A 19,506-nucleotide genomic window follows, 5' to 3' on the forward strand; every position below is an offset into this window, starting at 1 on the left:
TTAATGCATGTTGAAATTGTTTTTACTTGAGTTTTTGTTTTTAAAATATATTATGTAAAACAATTTTTAAAGACCATTTCTATATAGCTTTAATTTTATATCCTTTGCCATTTATTCTAATTAACACTCCAAAGTTTATTATTAATTTTTCATTACATGAAAATTTATTAAAAAAATAAAATTAAAGAACAGAAAACAAGTTTATTGGTATAATTACTTCCTTCACGAAAAAACATAAAAAACTTTGAATTGTATATCCTTACAAAAATGCAAGCACTCGCGTCATCTCTGTCTAAGACTCTAAGGAATCACTCGTTAATCCACAAAATCGTGACAGACTAAAGAAGAATCACTCTCCAAATAAAGTCTCTAAAAGTTCTTTCTCCAAGTTGTTGATCTCTTGGTAAGTTTACTAATAGTCAACTGTAGTATAATGAGTTTTAAGTAAGAATGTTGATCCCACGATGAATAAAATTTGGTTAAAATAGGTAATTTATCTCAATTATCATATATACAAGAGTAAAAGCTAATTATTAATTAATTGTTATAAAACTATACTAAGTTTGCATAAAATTAATATTAACACAACAAGACAGTTAAAAAAAGTTTCAATAAGAGAAATTGTGATTGAATTTCATTTATCTCATTGGTTTATAATTTGAATGAATATCAACGTATAACATCTAAAAATACCAATAATGATGCAACACACAACAATCATTTATACTTATTCTTCATGTATAAATTCATAAGACGAGTTCTCTGAATATTGATTCCTTACATATCCAACAAATTATCAAACTTTATGTTCAAGGGTTATAAGCAACTGATATATTGAAGTTCATTCCTAGCATCCCAATACATCAAGTATTTTTGTTCAGATATATGATTTTCAGAAATACTTCTTAGTCAAATTCAAAAATCGTAATCAAGAATCTATTGATCAGATAAAATCAAACATTAAGAACAAAACAAGAATACCAACATTGAGTAAAAATGAAATATATGATCTCGCTCATGCCAGGTGTTTGTTGTTTAAGCAAAAGTGACAACAATTCTAGGTGAGGTCACTCTCGCTTAAGCGAGAGCATGGAAGAGGCTAACCCTTTGTCTTTGTTTTATTCATTTCTTCTTACTCTTCTAAGTCTTTTCCTTCTTTTGTCTTAAATTTCTTAGAAAATAAGTAAAATAAGAATAAAATGATTTCATTTAAATCAAGACGTCAAAATATATGATTAAATTTAATATTTATTAAATTAGGGAGAATTAATATCAAATAAATACAATTTAAAACAAATGTAACCAAAATTACATGTGAATTTTTTTTATATTTAACACTAATCACAAACATGCTTCAAAACATAAATAGTCCCATAAACTAAGTATAAAAGTTTGTATCCGTAAAAGAAAACTGAAAAACTATTTATATATATTCTTCCTATTTTTTTCTAATTAATTATTAAATTCAATATCAAATTAATATATTGATTTCAAGCTAAATTTAACTCATTCAATAATTAAGTTCAAGAAATTAATTATTGAATTTAATATAAATTAAATGATCTAATTTATATTAAACTCTTTTCAATGTTGTTGAAAGTATAGGTAAGTTTTAGTTATAACAATTATAATATTTTCTTTAGTTGATTTAAATTTATAATATATTCAACATAACATATATTATTAAAATAGGCTAAAATATAAATAATTTACCATTTTCTTTTATCATCGTGCAATCTAAATATGATCAAATTATAATTTAATATTAAATTAATAAAATTTAGTTTTATATAAAATTATTTATACAGTTAAAAGCACAAATACTATTTTATGATGAATTTTTTTTACTTTGTTAATATATTTTAAAATAACTCATTTTAATAAATGGTGACTTGCACTGATTTAAGGAATGAATAAGCAAAACGCAGGATCCTTAATTGAGAAACGTCCTCTCTTTCTGGACTTTATTTGCCTCTATAATTCTCATTATAATACCTTGCTTGCCTTTTCATCCTCAATCCATGTTTGTTTTTTCTTGTTAAACCAGTTTCACTTAATTCTACGTGTACCATAGGATACCCAATCCTCCAATGGTCGACCGGTGACTCGGGCGACCTGGTAACAGTTGAACCAATACGAGGCCTTCTTAAAGATGGTGTGTTGTCGATCACTTGGTCCTCGACAACCAAATAGTAATGTCGCGACATAACGTTCGCACCGCGCACACGACAAGTCACCTATTCATGTCGACACACAGGACGGTCGACATACAAGCGCTATATCGTAGCGTGCAGTTACAGATAAACAGTTACGCACAATCAGCTCAACGCCGCGAATCACGGAAGTAATTGACTCAGTATCAGCACACGATCTAGCAGTTACAACTTCTACACAGTCAAACTTCGATAACTGACCGGATTGCCAGGTAACGGTTTATTTTACTGTTTTAAATACACCCTTCACACCAGAAAAAAGGTACGTTTTTCCCCTGAGAGAAATTATTCTTATTCTTGATCACTTTGAACCAAAAGATTCAGGTGACTCCTTTTCTGACTTGAGCGTCGGAGTGCCTTTGCAGGTACCCAGCCCAACTTTTCCTAAGGAACAGAACATAAAGAGAGGAAGGAAGCATCGTGAAGGTGAGCATAAAAAGAAGCAGTTCAGTTTTGTTAGGTTTATATCTCGGCCTCCACACCCCTACAGAAACACTACGTAAAATATATTAACAACTATTATAACTTAAAATATACTATACATCAATTAAACATAAAAAAAAAAGAGCACTACAATTTATGGAGAGAGTAATCGGGCGACAACAAACATATAAATAAATTAATGATATGGAATTTCAACTATATTATTTAAGAATAGTAATAATGCTAGTTATTATCTATACAGAACATTAAAATGATGATGCAAGTTTTAAGAAAATTATAAAAGTAGAATAGTTGTGAAAGTTTTTATCTTGAGAAAGTCACATCTTAGATATGGCATTTTACTCTTTTTCTTTTTAATTTTAATACTGTATCAGTTTAGTATCACTTCAATGTGTGTTATACTTTTTTTTAACGTATTAATCATGATATAAATAAATTAAAGTAATTATGTCTTTGATATAATTTTAGTATGTTATAATTTTTTTAAAACAATTTATAATTGAAGTCGTGTTAATTTTTTTAAAACAATTTATAATTGAGTACGAGGTTGTTTCAATTCGTAACTTAAAAAATAATGTTAATTAAGTTTTTTTTCTTCCATAAAAAATAATTTTTTTAATTCAAACCTAAATAAAATTAAATTCAAATAATGTTAATAATATAACTTAAAAATAATAAATTGAGTGGATTCATGAACCAACTTGACTTGCAGTGGGTTGATAATAAAAAAAGGTTTAAACTCTCGTTTGTTTCTCGTATTTGTGTGTCAATCTCAAGTGGATCATCATTTTTTTTTCGGTCTCAATCGGATCCATAAACTTGTTAAAATGAGTCAATTAAGCCCTTTTCGTTAAGTTTTCATTAACGCCGTCTGCACATGTTGAGGAGTAATTTTTTTAGATCTTGTTGCATGCTGAGGTGTATTAATTTTTTTTGAATGACTTATTTGTACAATCAAGCATGAGACTCCTCCTCGCCCACCGCCCACTGCGCCGCACAATTTGGAGTAGCCACCAAGATAATGTTGTGGCTGTCGTACGACCGAGCATTATCACTGGAGCACCGTCAGGGGTCGCTGCTCCTCACCTCCTTCAACTTTGCCACACGCCCCCTCAGGCACACAATCTCCTCTGTCGCCGCCTCGATCTGCTGCAACAGCCGCTTCTCCTCCGCCTACCATGCGTTTCGGTGTGACGCGAAGATCTCCATCACTCGAGCGTTTACCTTCGAGTCCTCCTACCGCTGCGACTTCATCTGGCGCAGTTCCTCTACCACCTCCACCGCCTGGGGTTTTCAAATTCACACTCTTGGAGACTTTCTTGGCCAATTTCAGGGACAACCTACATGAGTGGATGAGGTAAAGCACGGTAAAGGTGTCACCTTTGCGGTTGTCCCCACCATAGATGAATGTATTGAACCTAAAAAGAAAAACATTGTGCTTGTGTTGTAGCAGAGAACCCAATTGAAATTGGGTGCTTCTGTGGTGTGTGAAGGTGCATTGATTTTAATGCCTTTTCCTGATCTTGGTCTTTCTTTGAGAAGGTTTCGTGGTTCATGATCTCATTGAGAAAAAGACTACTGCTGTGTACAACCTTTGGTTCACACTGTGGTTGAGATTGCATGATATTGTAAGAGAACTGAGGGATAGAAAACCCATGCGTTGTGATGGTATCGTTAACTATTACACCTTGACCATTATTGTGCAAAGGAAAGGAGAAAGACTCGATCGCTGGTGGCAGCAAAGCAGTGTTATTGTAGTTGTGAGACTGTAAATAAGTCTGATTCAAGGAGATGGCATTTGGGTGCACTAATTCTTTTGAGGAGGATTTATCAGAGGAAGAGGATGAGGTTGAAGGTGGTATGATTTGAGAGAGATAAATTGAGTTTGGTGGTGTTTCTGTGTTGGTTCTTTGAGTTTTGGATGTGGCAGAGCTTGTTCTTGCTCCTGGATTTGCGATTCTGGAACCAATAGAACACATTGGCATCACCAACTTGGCCATACTCCTACAACTGCACCCGGATCTTCCTTCTTATCTCATCCCTCCCAAAATTGAAGAAGGCTTCTAGAATGCGAATTTGTTCGGGTTTTGGATTCCATCTCGACTTTGGTTTTGGAGTTTTCTCTTCATTTCCCTAATGGCCCTCGGCGATGGGGAATGCTTGCCTGGATGGAACTGAAACGCTAGTTTCTTGAAAGCAGTTTTGATTTCCTCCTTGTTCGCGGTTCGATGCAAGCCGAGAACCTTGTAGTGATCCATTTCGCTGGATTGAATTGAGATTGAGATTGTTTCGGTTTTTGTTTATTGCTAGGGTTTATGGAATTTTCCTCCCCTTTCTCTAATGAATTTTCTCTGAGAAGTGGCGAAGGAGAAGTACAGGAAGAGGATCTTCCGGTTTAGAAGATTGGAGATTTTTTTATTCATGGCATGAAGGATGACAAATCGTGGCCATGTTGTGCCCGATGCTTTCTTTAAGGTACAAGTTTAAAATGTTTTTATTAAAATTTAAATAAAAATTCCACGTAATCAAACCATACACATCAGCATAAACACGTCATCACAATTAGACGTCGTTAGTGAAAACTTAACGGAGAGAGCTTAATTGGGTCAATTTTACAAATTTATGGATCCAATTGAGACCGAAAAAAAATAAAAATTCATTTGAAATTGACCAACAAATATAAAGACCAAATGAAAGTTTAAACCTAAAAAAAATAACCAATTTTGTAATATAATAATATAATTTAAAAAAATTGGGTGGGTTGATAAATTAATCGAGTTAGATCCTTAGTAAATTGAGCTAAAAATTAACCTATATAAAAATTTTAATTTCTTTTAAATTTAATATGTAATGGATCGAATTGGCTTATGAGTTTGAATATGATTTTAGAGCTTTATTTCTAGGCAACCTTGTAACCGAATTCCTAGATCCAGTGAAAGTCTATGGTGTCACATTCATGCTACCTTAATGATGATATTTAATTTTTTATTTTATATTTACTCAACACTAATAAGATTATACTTTTATTTTTAAATATAAAATAATTTAAGAAGAATTAAATAAAAAATAGAAAAATATTTTTTATGAGGTATAAAGATAAGAAAATTGAGAGGTGAGCACAGATAAATCTTCCTCCATTTTAATGGTCATGGTTCATTACCTTAATTTATTTCATATTGAAATGAAAGTAAAGTGAAGCGAATGTGGAGGGAGAAATTATGACAATAGAGGTGAATTAATTACCGCTTGATAAGGCCCTTCACCCGCTCCCCCTTTCTAATTTAGCAGAAAAAAAGGTAGCTTTTAACTCCCAGCCTCACGTTTTTGCAAAGTCATAACTAACTCAGATTTTGTTGCTCCATCAAAAAGATATAAATAAGCACGCATTCCCAATCTATAATCGCAACACAACGCACTCTCCAGAGGGCAATCGGAGGATCGCCAAGACTTTTCCATTTGGCGGCTCCTTTTCCTACCCGTACGTATAATTCTTTATGTTCTTCAATCAGAAAATATAATATGTTTTCTACAAAATGTTTGTTTATTTTTCAATTTTTTTTGCAGGTTGGTGTGAACAAGGAGCTGCTTTATAAAAAAGAAAAAAAAAACGATGGGGCAGAAGCAGAGACTCGTGATCATTGGCGTTTCTACCTTCTTGCTGGTGGCTATGGTGGTAGCCGTTACGGTTAGCGTGAGCCTGAACAACAAGGGAGCAAAGGATGCTGAAAATGAAGAAACAAAATCACACGTAGCTTCCTCCATGAAAGCGGTGAAAACCCTTTGCGCACCCACGGAGTACCAGAAAGAATGCGAGGACAATCTCAATGCAAACGCCGGCAACATCACTGATCCCAGGGAACTCATAAAAATCGCCTTCAACGTCACCATCTCCCGAATCAGCGACGGGCTAGGGCAAACCAAGCTCATGCACGACGTCGAGAGCGATCCCAGAACCAAGGAGGCCCTCGACACGTGCAAACAACTCATGAACCTCTCCATCGAAGAGTTCAATCGCTCCCTCCAGAGGTTCAGCAAGTTCGACCTCAACAACATCGATCGCATCCTCACCAGTCTCAAGGTGTGGCTCAGCGGCGCCGTCACGTACCAGGAATCGTGCCTTGACGCGTTCGATAACACCACCACCGACGCTGGCAAGAAGATGCAGGAGCTCTTGCAAACCGCCATGCACATGACCAGCAACGGCCTCGCTATCATCACCGAGCTGTCGAAGACTTTCTCCGAGATGCACCTCCCCAAGTCTGGCCGCCGCCTCTTGACGACCGCCGACGATTTGCCCGTTCTTGGCAACGAAACCGACGACGACTTTGACGTTCCCGATTGGGTTGAGAACCGCGGTGGCCTTCGCAGACTCTTGCATATGACTGGACGCAAACAAATGGCCCATGTGGTGGTTGCCAAGGATGGCAGTGGAAATTTCACCACCATCAACGAAGCCTTGAAGCACGTGCCCATGAAAAACCTAAGGCCTTTTATCATCTACATCAAGGAGGGCGTTTACGACGAGTACGTGGAAGTTTCCAGGAACATGACCCATGTCGTCATGATCGGTGATGGTGGTAGGAAGTCGAGGATCACAGGCAGCAAAAACTTCATCGATGGTGTGGGAACCTACAAAACCGCCAGTGCTGGTACGTCCCTTCCATTCCATTCTCTTAATTATGTTAAAAATCTCTTATAAATATAGCAGCAGAAAACTGATGAAAATAGTTATAAATGATTGCAGCCATTATTGGAGATTTCTTCGTCGCCATAGGTATGGGATTTGAAAACACAGCCGGTGCTGAAAAACATCAAGCGGTGGCATTGAGGGTTCAATCTGACAGGTCCATCTTCTACAAGTGCCGAATGGATGGGTACCAAGACACTCTTTACGCCCACGCCATGCGTCAATTCTACCGCGACTGCACCATTTCTGGTACCATAGACTTTGTGTTCGGCGACGCAGTGGCTGTGCTCCAGAACTGCACATTCGTTGTCCGAAAGCCGTTGGCAAACCAGCAATGCATTGTGACCGCACAAGGTAGAAAGGAGAGCAACCAGCCATCGGGTCTGGTGATCCATGGAGGATCGATTGTGTCAGACCCCCTGTATTACCCAGTCAGGTTCGACAACAAGGCGTACTTGGCTCGTCCATGGAAGAATTTCTCAAGGACCATCTTCATGGATTCGTTCATCGATGACTTGATCACACCCGACGGCTACATGCCATGGCAGACATTGGAAGGTTTAAGCGGAATGGACACTTGTTTCTACGCTGAGATAAACAACCATGGCCCTGGTGCAGACATATCGAAGCGCGTGAAATGGGAAGGAATCAAGGCCCTGACGAAGGACGTAGCAACAGGATTCTTGCCATCACCGTTCTTCCATGGAGATGACTGGATTAGGGTCACAAGGGTTCCTTACGACTCTGGCCTGCCCTCCGCCACTCACTGATCACTTTTATTTTTCTTTTTGGGAGAGAAGTACGTGTTGCCAAATTAAATCGCCAATTCATCGCCTATCACTTTAATCTTCTTTTTTTTCTTCCATTCATTAAATGCTCTCAAATGCAAGTGTCTATGAACTGGGATTTTCCTACAGTTCTCTGTGCTTGTAGGGTGCGTAATTAATTAATTAATTAGATTCCCAATTACTCTTTTGCCTCCTCTACTTTATTTTTCTTTCTATCTTTCCACCTCCTCCAACCTTAAACTATCCTTAATCAAACAACATTTAACTTTATAAAACAACCAGTATAAAAAAAAGTCTATTAAAAAAAAAACTGTACATTACCTCGTATGTAAAAAAAAAAAACGTAAAATTTCGTTATTTATAGAAATAATAGAGCTCGTATATATATGACAAAATATAATATAATATATAGAGAAAAAACATTATATTGTTTAATTTGGTTATTTATACAGATAACAAGAATGTAAGTAAGTCTGAAAATTTTCTATTACAAATCAGTAAGGTACAATGATATTTTCACACTTAAAAGTTTGTATATACATTTAATACTATCATTTTAGCATTTCAATTTTTTTTTTACAAATACAAAAATTCATATTTTTTTATGAGTATTTTACTTTTGTAATAAGTTTTCAAATGGTTTTTTTTTTGTGTTAAAAATATAATTCTTTTTCAACAATACTGTTTGATGGAAAAACAAATTGTGGTCAACCAGCTTAAAATTCCTACCTCCATTTTATCTTCTTTCTTTTGTTACATACACTACACCATTCTTAGCATAAACTTTCAACTTCAATAGCATTAATTTATCTATCAAATCAACTTTAACATGGATGAATACAGTTCAACTTCAGTGAGAAATTTTTAACAATAGATATGTGGAATAAATTGGGAGATAAAAAATAGAAAGAATCTCATGTTTCTATTGGATCAAAGAAAAAAATAATAAATTTTTTACATGTTGTCCATATAATAAAAATGTTACATAATCTTAATTTTGTTTACTCTTATAAATAATATTTTATTGACTTAGTCACTTTTGGATTAGAAAACCTAATGAGGTATAGGTAATTAAGGTTAGAGTGATTTTAATTCATTAAAATTAAATTTCTTCCCCTTTTATAGAAAAAACTACTGCTTAACAATTTATACCCAGTTAAATTATAATTGATGGTGTGATTGTGGGGAGTTTCAAGTTCTTCTCTTTCCATGTCCTTATGTTATTATTGTTTGTTCATGTTTTCATTTATAACAAATCACATTTATTGACCTAATCTATATCATATACAAGGCTTACGGAATACTATTTCATCATGTTTGAAATGAAAATTATTTGTGTATTTACATAAAATCAATTTTTATTTGAGACCTTTAAATGTCACATAAACAATTAGGAAGACCAACTACTAAACATATCAATAACAAATACAAAACAAGTCAAAGAATTGTTCTTATTATAGCAAAGAAAACCATAAAAAAGAAAATAATCCATTTAGACAATCTTTAATGTAATTTAATTTTCCTTTTATGCATTTAAACTTTGCTTATATAAATGCATAAAACTAAACAATTTAATTTTTATGTTAACCTTAACTTTGTATATAAATGATCAAATATTACAAAATAAGCTCCTAAAATTTTATAAATATTATCATCATCTAATTCAAACACAAGCATTCTATAGATTAAAAAAAACGTATTTATATACTCATAATTTTTATAGCAACATGATTTTAAATAAAACAACTATTTATTTCCTTAATATAAGTATATTTTTTCTTAAACTCATATATTACTTTTTTTTTTCATTTAAACACTAGTTATAAATAAAATAAATTTAACATGTTTTAGTAATACAATAGGAAAACATCTACGTACACCTAACACAATTTTTTCTTTACAATAATTACACTGAAAATCATGTCAATCATGTATGGATTCTACTTAAAACGCGGTTGAAATGAAGTCAAGTCCCTCTACCATGACTTCAATGTAAATAAAACATATAAAATAAAACTATACTATGCTAATCAAAGTCATGTATGAATCACACGAATTTTCCAATTACACTAAAACCATGTTGATCTAGCATGATTTCACCTTTAGAGTCAGAAAATCGTGTTACATAAAACGAATTTTTCAAGTCAATAAAATTATCTCATATACGATTTGTCCATATCCATAATTTTCTTAAAATATTTTCGTTTTGATAAATTTTAAAACAAATTGCAATACTTAAATAAAAAAAACTCTAAATATAAAAAATCAATGCAAGAGAGAAAGTTATCTTACGAAACTAGAATTTCAATAATGAGAAAATAAAATGAGAGGTGTCTAAACTTTAGAAAAAAAATGAGATACATAATATCATATATATTTAAGAGGAAAACGAAAAACCAATGTTTTTTTTGTTAAGAGATCTTGATATTAGAGGGTAGATGATATAAAAATTGAAAACTAAAATATGATTACCCTTTAAAAAAGAAAAACTACAATGAAATTTATATGCAGATAAAATTAATGGAATTTAAATATGGATGATACTAAAATTGATAAATATCAACACAAGCCATACTGAAATTCATGTCATGAATTAAAAAAAAGTTGAATTCACAATATATGGATTGTATAAAGAACGAATCTAAAAGTTTTTATATTAATTGTTTTACAACTAATCTATAAAATCTTTTATAAAATTATTCAAAATAATAAGTAAAATTATTTGATTAATTTTACACTCTAGACCAAATAATAAGTAATTGTATATCATTTGCAAACAAAATTAAGTTTTTCTTTTTTTAAATCTATGTAATATTTTAGGAGATACTACAAAGAATACAATTGAATTGTGTAATTATTTAGGAAATTTTCGGTTTTCCACAAATATAAGGGTTGGATTTCAGAGAACTAAAAAGATAACATATTTTAAAATTTGATAATATTTAAAAATAAAATAAAATAAAATAATAAATTAACATATATTTTTATATGTTGAAAATTTTATTTATACATAAACATATATTAATTTCACATACTTTTTTTATTCTTTAGAATTATTCTCATATTGATCAGGAACTTATGAAGATGTAATTTTACTTAGTTTTTTAACATATATTTTATTAAAAAAATGTTTTCAACAGATATTTTTTTTCTTTTTATAATTTTTTATTCAAACAAAAATTATTTCTTTTTATATTATTAAATGACTGTACAAAATTGTAAACAAAATTTTAAATCAGTACAAAATAAACTTTAACTCTCCATATATAATTAACATCGGGAAGTCACAAAGGAATAGGAGGGATCAGGATCGAAATAAACTTGTGAGTAGACTCAATCCAAAGCAAACCCTCCCAAGTTTTTTATGGCGGCCTCTTCTTCTTCACTTTCTTCCTCGGACATATCCTCTCCTCACCGTCGCCGGCGTCATCACCGCCACCGCCGAGACCGCGACAAGGACTCCCTCAAGATCCGAAAGAAGACCAAGTCTCAGTCCCGCGGTAAACGGCGTCGTAGGCATCACCACCACTCTTCCAATTCCGATTCGGATTCCGATTCTCATTCATCATCTTCTGTCTCTGATTACTCTAGGTTCTCCATCTAACCCTCACATAACATACGCCTTTTGACTATTTTATCTCATGTTGTTATTTTTATGTACATGCTTTGTTTCAATGGTTGTTCTGATACAAATACAATTTACAGACTCTCAATTCTGATAGCGCTTAAGTTCTTAATCCTTTTGAGATATATGTCTTAAATATTGGTTAAAATAGCCTAATTTCAGAAACATAGATTATAATCAGAGAAAATGTTATTAACTATTTCCAACCATGGGAAGGGAATCACACACTTGCAATATAAGTAGTTTATTCAAACATTCTCTCTGTCCCGGGATGATTATTAAGCATAATTGGTTTTTTCAAATTGGGAATTGAGATAAATGTTCCTGTTCCAACATTAAGATCTCTCATTACCTTACTATTATGTATAATGGGGCTACCATTATGACTATCAGAAACATATTTTGATGACACTTGCTATTGACTGTGAATTTCGAAACATGATTTGTTCATAATGTTTGTGGTTAGTAAGTTGTTTGACAAGACTCTAATCCTTTTGCATATTGCATAAGAAGTTACTTCAGCGTGCCTGTATTATTTATAAGAGTTATGGATTTCAAATAAGTGTAGCAACAGAAGAGTAATGAACAGATTAATCTGGCTTTGCCATAACTCTTTTTGTTATCTTTATTACTTCAGAAGTGAGAGTTCTTCTGATAGTGAGCGTGAAGCATCTCACCGTTCAAAGAGGCACAAAAGGAGTGACAGGCCAAAGAAGGTGAATTGTTAGTAATACAGTTATTATTCAATTTTATTCTTGGCCATTTACCTCACGTCTTCCCTTCCTTTAGAATAAGGAAAAGGATAGAAGTAAAAGCCACCATCATAAGCGGCAGAAGCATAAAGTAAAAGAGGTAGGTCACTTTTTCATACTTCTTTATTTTTATTCATGTGAATTATTTTCTTCATACTTAAAGATTCTAAGTCAAGTAAGTGGCCCTGGAATGTGGACTATGTTCATATTGCTGAAGTTTTTCTCTCTGGATTCTTATATAAATCTAAGATTCATCTACATAAGACACATCCATATAATTTTCTACGATTCTATAATCTTCTGCAGTTTGAAAACCCTGATTTGATGTCATTAATCCTTGTATACGATAAATTTTATTTTTTCGAAGTTGCAAACCTTCTTCCAAACACAAAGTTTTGTACAGTTCAGTGCAAGATGCTCATGATACTTTCTGCCTATTTTATGTATTGGCTCTTTGAAATTGGAGCTGGGATCTGTGGAATGTTTGGGCGCTTGATCGACTTGATTGATGTTTCTTGGTGGGGTTTGTCCTGGCAATGGGAGCTTTATATAGAAGCAGCATGATGAGAGGAGAAGCAGCCCTGTGCAGCTTTCCAAGGTTTGTATTGTAATCTATATCAGACTTTCAATGCATTTAGTTGCGTCTATGTTTTCTAATTTCCTAACTTTCTGTAATGGATCAGTTTTTAGGACGTGACAAAGATGATGATGTCCGTCGGAGTGCTGTGTCTGGCAAGAAGGTAGGGATGTGTTATTTGATTGTACCTTTGATTTGATGGTTATTGGCAGTAGCAATCTAGATTTTATTTTATACTTTTATTTTTTTGTAGATTCTTCTGAAACTTGAAAAATCGAAGGAAGATAAAGTGGCCGAAAGCAAGAGAAATGAACTACTGAACTTTTTAAACGCTAGTTTTGATTAGTGGGGTACAAGCAAATCTGCAAAGAACCAAATTTACTTACATGGATGCATAAATTATTCTTACATTATAAGAACCAGCAGCCTTCCATTTCCTTGGGAAAGGGGAGGGGAGTATATCTTTATATTGTGCTTACCATTTTCAGATGAGGGATTTTCGAACCAGCAAATTCCTTACATGGTATTTTGAGATTGGAGAATCATTGTGCTATTTGGCAACATAGTTTTTTCTTGTATTGTTTATTTGTTTTGGGCACATGTGACTGAATTATTGAAATTTGTTCCCCTCTTGGTTTTTCCCCAATGAGCGTTTTTAGAATAGGTTTGGATCGAATTGAATCAACCTAAATATCCTAGGTTCAATTCTTTTTCATTGCCTTTTATTGATATGTCATTTCTAAGTAGCATTATAATTCCTTGTGGCATCTCTTGTCTTCTTTGAATGGATCAATCTCTTTTATTTTTAATATCAGCTGTCTATCCTTTCTCTTTTATCGCTTACCTTGCAATAGGTAAATTATCTTCGGAAAGGTAGTTATGAATACTAGTTTGTTTTCAAAGGGAGGGTACTGGAGTAGTTTCTTTCAGGTGTTGGGAAATTTTAGTAGGAATAGCTGCAAAACTTCTTTCATATGACACATTTTACTCATTTTTGTCCTCGTCAGTAATCCAGAAGTTAAAAATAATTTTTAATTTGTGCATTCGTGAAGTTTTTGAATGTCCAATTTAGAAATCCTTTTTTCTAATAAAAAAGTTTATAGGTTGTATAGTTTATAAGTAAAAGATGACTTTTGGATTCTGAAAGTCATCCATTCCTAACCTGAGTGATAGTTAGACTTGCTTTCACATAGTTGGTGACATCATAACACTCAGACTCACTTGGTGTGGGTTTAGTCTTCCTTGTAGCCCATGATTGGGGGATGGTACCTATATCTCGTTCCGACAGAATCAAAGCCTATGTTACCCTCCCTGTCCCTTACATGCCTAGAAATCTAAAAATGAAGTCACTTGATTTGAAACGAGCCTTATTTAGGATGTGTTCACATGGATTTTTTATTTGAAGGAGAGTGGATACATTTAAGAGGACACTGAGTCTTATTATTTTTTTATAAGTATTTGGAGTTAGATTCAAAGTGAATTTGAAAATAAAATTTGTAAAAATCTATGGAAGATTTAAAGTGAATTTGAAAATAAAATTTGTAAAAATTTATGTAAGATTTAACCGATATGATAGATAATTTTTTTTAATAGTAAAAATTTAAAATTATCAAAATATCCTTAATAGTAGAAGTAATATAAAAGAATATTTATTGATAAAAAATATTATAAGTTGATAGAACAAATTAAAATTAATTATAAAAATGAAATAAATTTGTATTCAAGTAAAGTAAAATTATTTTGTTTAAAATTTAATCTTTTAGGAATATAATTTACTCAAAAGCTATGAAAACACCATTTCACAAGGTGCAATTTTCATTGGAATCGATTACTCCAATCTCATAACCCATTACGGGTTCTTCTACACACATAGTGGAATCAATTCCACCTCAGTCTGGAATCAGTTATGCTTGAACCTAATTCGCTGATCTTTATCCATCTTTTTCGTCTTCATCCTCCAGTGCTTCACTATGTTTTTTACTTCGTTTTGAATGAAATATTTTCAAGGGTAAAAGTGGTTTTGTTGATAATCACCCTTAAATCTCATGTCATCAGTTCAGATGGAGAAAGCATTGCATCCTGCAAATCAACGTTCATCCTTCCTTCCAAATCCGTTCATGCAAACATAAATTAAATCTCAAATATGTTTGTGCCAATTTGCCTCAACAGTGAGATCCACTTAAACGAACAAAGTCTTAGAAATGATTCTTATATTTCTAGATTTGACCTTAATGTGTAATAAATTATAATTGAAAATTAAATGGTCAATCTTCTTTATTTGAGGAACCAATCAAATTTTAGGACAATCTTTGGGTGCCTTTTAAAAGAATAAGTTTTTAAACTCATCTTAATGTAATTTTGGTATAAAAAACTATTTCTCCTTTCCAACATTGTTATTCATCTTCTAGTTTCCTACTATACGTTATCGTTGTTCATCTTTTAGGTTTTTTAGTGTTCAAAACCTTCACACTAGGTAGGTAGGTAGTTGAATGAGCTACCAACGAGAGAGACTAAGGTCGAAGATTAGAACAATGATTGTCGACTAGCTTGCTTTAATCTATAGAGATATTTCTATAATAAATTGACCTAGCTAGGCTTGGAAGTTAGTAAATGTTGCAGTAAAACCATATAGATTTTTGCTTCCATATTGACATGGAAGAATGCAATGTATATAATTACTTGTAAAATCCAATTTTTAGAGAAGGCCAAAACCAACATAACTCTTAAAAGTGGTCATCTTTACTACGAGAAGAAAGGTATTCATACAATCAATAGCTTCTTTTTAAGTGTAACTCTTCACAATTAGTTTTTTTTTTTTTTATATTATTATATCTCATCTTATTTGTTCTTGACTTTGTAGATCCATTTAAAATCAATGAGGTTATCATCAAATAATTTATCAATCAGGACCTGGGTATTATTTGGATCAATGGAAATCTTTCAATATTCATGTTTAATATAATTTTGGTGGAGAATATTAAGGTTTAGTAGTATTGAACAGTATAACGAGGAATATATAGTTGGATAATTTCAGATCATATTTATAAATTACAAATTACACTAAGCTTGTAGGACGATGAATAAATTTTAATTAACAAAAAATAATAACATCTAATTAGGTATTATGTAATACTATAATAGACACAAACTAAGAAGAATAATCTCAGTGATGATTTGAGTAGATGAGAAATAGTTTATGAAAGGAAGATTATAACTACAACGAAACCTGATTGAAATTTATCTAATATTTAATACCACATCAAATCAAAAATATTAAGGTATTGAGTTTATGAATTTTTTTTATAAGGATTCTAATTTTTCATTTCTATTTAATGTAAAATTTAAACTTTCATTTTCAACAAAATTTTTAATAAACATAACTATTAAAGTCTTTCATAAATCTAAGAAACTTATTAAATTATGATAATAATTTTCATATCAATTTTTCATTTTTAAAATAAATTTCTACTATTTTTTTTATATTATCAGATATAAAATTTTGAAGAATGCTCATCTAAAAAGCAACCATGTGAATCCAATAAATGAAGAAAATTTGAAAGAATGGAAGGAGGTTGGGAGATGGAAGATAAGAAAATAGAAACGTGAGAAGGGGCTCACTTTCTCTCCAATATGCATTTTTATGCCATTTCCATCTCTTCTCTTCTTCTGTGACAATGAATTTTTCTTCTAAAAATCACAATTACTTATATGTTATTTATTTTAAATAATATAATTATAAAATGATATAATTACAATTGTTGATTTTTATAAAAACAAATGAGAATGTGATTTAATATAACATGATATTTTTTTTATGTCATGCGTAAACAAGATGATATATTTTTAATGTATTATTATTATTATTTATATAATCATCAAAATTTCACTATATAAAGAGATGTATCTTTCAATGATTATTTTTAATATAACTTTCATCAGATAATTTTATCCTTTAATGAATATAAATAGTTTTTGTATCAATAAATATCTAATTGTGCAATCTTTATTTAAAAAAATACACACTTTTTCAATTTAAAAATAACTATTTTATTTTTTAAAATAAAATCCTTATAAAGTTATTTATTTTATTTAAATTATATTATTTTCGTGTAATAAGAATTGTACATACACAAAAATTCAATTATGCATCATTTAGTTTTCATAAAAACTAGTTTTAGATGCACGGGTCGCTTTTTTTTTCATAAAAATATTTTAACAAAAATAATATATAATTATTATTATTATAATTATATATAATATATAATTATGTGTATTTACGAAGATAATAATAAATCTATATTTTGGTAATATGGAACAAATAAAATTATGAATGAGAGTATCTCATTAAAGAAATGGTAGAGTATATTATACTAATAATAATATTATTAGTTATATTAATTCTAGTACTAATAATATTAATAGTAATAATATTTAGTTTTTTGTTTTTTTAATTTTTATTAATAAAATTAATATAGTTAATTTTATATTGAAATAAATAATTTATTTTCATAATTATATTTAAATGTTATAATTATGTATAGTTATAAATATAATATTTAAATAAAGAATTTGAGAATTTGAAAAACTTAAATAATTAACTACGACTATTTTTGTAATAATTTAATTAAAAATAAATACTATTACTTTAATATTAATTTCTTTATGGTAAAGTAATAGATCAAGAAAGAAAAAAAGAGTTGAAGATAAGAGAGAGATACTCCTAAAAGTCCACATTTTGCTCAGAGTAAGTCAACGTTCAATAAATGACAACAGTTTTCCATTACTAAATATAGACATCTTGTACAGCTTTGAAAGTTTGACAAAAAACTTTAATATATTCATTATATTTATTTTTTGAGGTGGAAGAAACCCCTCCATCTTTTACAAATATATCTCCAACTACTAAAATTCAACTGCCAACTTAATTTCTCAAAACCAAAAGAAAATATATTCATAAAATTATTAATATAAAATATAAATTAAATTAAAATTTAATGTTAATTAAATTTAACTTAATAAAATATAAATTAATTTTAATTAATAAATTTAACTTAATAAAATATAAACTAAATTTTAATTTATTTTTTATAAATACTAAATATTTATAGAAATAGATGATATAATATTGCATTCAACTTTTTTTTATAAATAAATATTAAAATATCCTTCAAAATAATAAATAAGGTTTGTTTACTGTGAAAAAATATATAAAACCAACTTAGACTAACATTACTATCAAGATTTATTTCAAGCACAAAATATAGAAACTTGGTAAGAAATGTAAAAGGGGAATAACAGAGAAGATGGCAGGAATGATAAAAATACTCATTCACGTGAGTATTCATAGTAAATAGTTGGTATGTACTTATTAGTAGTAACTAACAAATATTTTAATACTTATTAATAAATAAATTGAGTGTCAGTATAATATCATTTATACCTGTATGTGAATATTTATTATTCAAAAAAAATAAAATAAAAATTAATTTATATTTTATTAAGTTAAATTTAATTAAAATTAAACTTTAATTTATATTATACTATATATTTAAACTTATTTTAAAATTTTATAATATATATTTTTAATTATTTACAAATATTTGCAACAAATACCTGTAAATTTTAAAATATTTACAAATATATTTTAAAAAAATATCCAACAAATAATAAAATAAATAACAAATATATTTTTTTCAACTAATAACCTGTAAACATTAATTGTAGTGGTTGGGAGACAACAAATAATAAGAAAATTGTTTATATTTCTACACCATACTTGTGAATGCTGATGTCATAAATTTGATTGATGCCAAATATATCACCATTTCCGCAAATCAGGGAAAAAAAAAACAAAGAAAACGTTGAAGAAAAGAGACCACTTTATGAAAATTGTGTGGTTAATGAATGCTCTTGCCACCAAATCACTGTAAAAACAAAGAGAAAATGAAGCTTAGACAAAATAAATGCATGAGAAGACAATATAATACATTCTTAAACATATTATGACAATGACACATTAATATTTTTTATACTCTTATACTACAAGAAAACAGTAAAATAAAAAACCTCAATAATTTAATGCATTAGACTATCTAAATAAATCAGTTTTTGCTCAATTTTAATTAAATTGTGTTATATATATATATATATTAATTTGTAAAACTTCTCCCATACAAGTTTTTATAAAAGATGGTTTTTTAACTTATAGAAAGATTATTTCATATTTCCTTGTTATATTCTTCTAAAGATGCTTACGAAATAGTTTAGCTCATTGACATTATGAGTCATGAAAATATTGCTCGAACCTTTATAAAAAGATTTGAATTGAAACAAAGTGGTAGAGAAGAATGTCATAAAAAAGTGGCAATCCACGTTTTCCTCAGTTCATCTTTCCATCTTTTCCAGTGTGTCGTAAAGTCC

At 30.4% G+C, this 19,506-nt stretch overlaps 2 protein-coding genes and 1 pseudogene across 2 annotated transcripts; 2 read left to right on the plus strand and 1 right to left on the minus strand.

Moving 5' to 3' along the window:
• Positions 1–3,708: 3,708 nt before the first annotated feature.
• LOC148198737 (uncharacterized) lies at positions 3,709–4,915 on the minus strand (annotated as a pseudogene).
• Positions 4,916–6,061: 1,146 nt separating this feature from the next.
• On the plus strand, positions 6,062–8,310 carry LOC124848368 (putative pectinesterase/pectinesterase inhibitor 28). The gene is made up of 3 exons (XM_047326025.2): positions 6,062–6,135; positions 6,222–7,306; positions 7,402–8,310. Exons 2-3 carry the CDS (start codon positions 6,268–6,270, stop codon positions 8,112–8,114), a joined length of 1,752 nt encoding a protein of 583 aa, XP_047181981.1. The 5' UTR covers positions 6,062–6,135; positions 6,222–6,267; the 3' UTR covers positions 8,115–8,310.
• A 3,099-nt stretch (positions 8,311–11,409) lies between these two features.
• On the plus strand, positions 11,410–13,895 carry LOC124848369 (uncharacterized). Its single transcript, XM_047326026.2, has 6 exons — positions 11,410–11,723; positions 12,395–12,473; positions 12,547–12,609; positions 13,063–13,107; positions 13,193–13,249; positions 13,340–13,895. Exons 1-6 carry the CDS (start codon positions 11,497–11,499, stop codon positions 13,430–13,432), a joined length of 564 nt encoding a protein of 187 aa, XP_047181982.1. The 5' UTR covers positions 11,410–11,496; the 3' UTR covers positions 13,433–13,895.
• The last annotated feature ends 5,611 nt before the right edge of the window (positions 13,896–19,506 follow it).

This window comes from Vigna umbellata, chromosome 5 (assembly GCF_029865625.1).
Source record: "Vigna umbellata cultivar VRB3 chromosome 5, Vumbellata_1.0, whole genome shotgun sequence".
NCBI classification, from domain to species: Eukaryota; Viridiplantae; Streptophyta; class Magnoliopsida; order Fabales; family Fabaceae; genus Vigna; species Vigna umbellata.

Excerpts from the sequence above, each read along its gene's own strand:
- LOC124848369 (XM_047326026.2), top strand. The coding sequence starts at position 11,497 with ATGGCGGCCTCTTCTTCTTCACTTTCTTCCTCGGACATATCCTCTCCT. Across the intron at positions 12,610-13,062 it reads AGAAGCATAAAGTAAAAGAG|AAGCAGCATGATGAGAGGAG; the intron begins GTAGGTCACTTT and ends AGCTTTATATAG. Across the intron at positions 13,250-13,339 it reads GTGCTGTGTCTGGCAAGAAG|ATTCTTCTGAAACTTGAAAA; the intron begins GTAGGGATGTGT and ends ATTTTTTTGTAG.
- LOC124848368 (XM_047326025.2), top strand. The coding sequence starts at position 6,268 with ATGGGGCAGAAGCAGAGACTCGTGATCATTGGCGTTTCTACCTTCTTG. Across the intron at positions 7,307-7,401 it reads CTACAAAACCGCCAGTGCTG|CCATTATTGGAGATTTCTTC; the intron begins GTACGTCCCTTC and ends AAATGATTGCAG.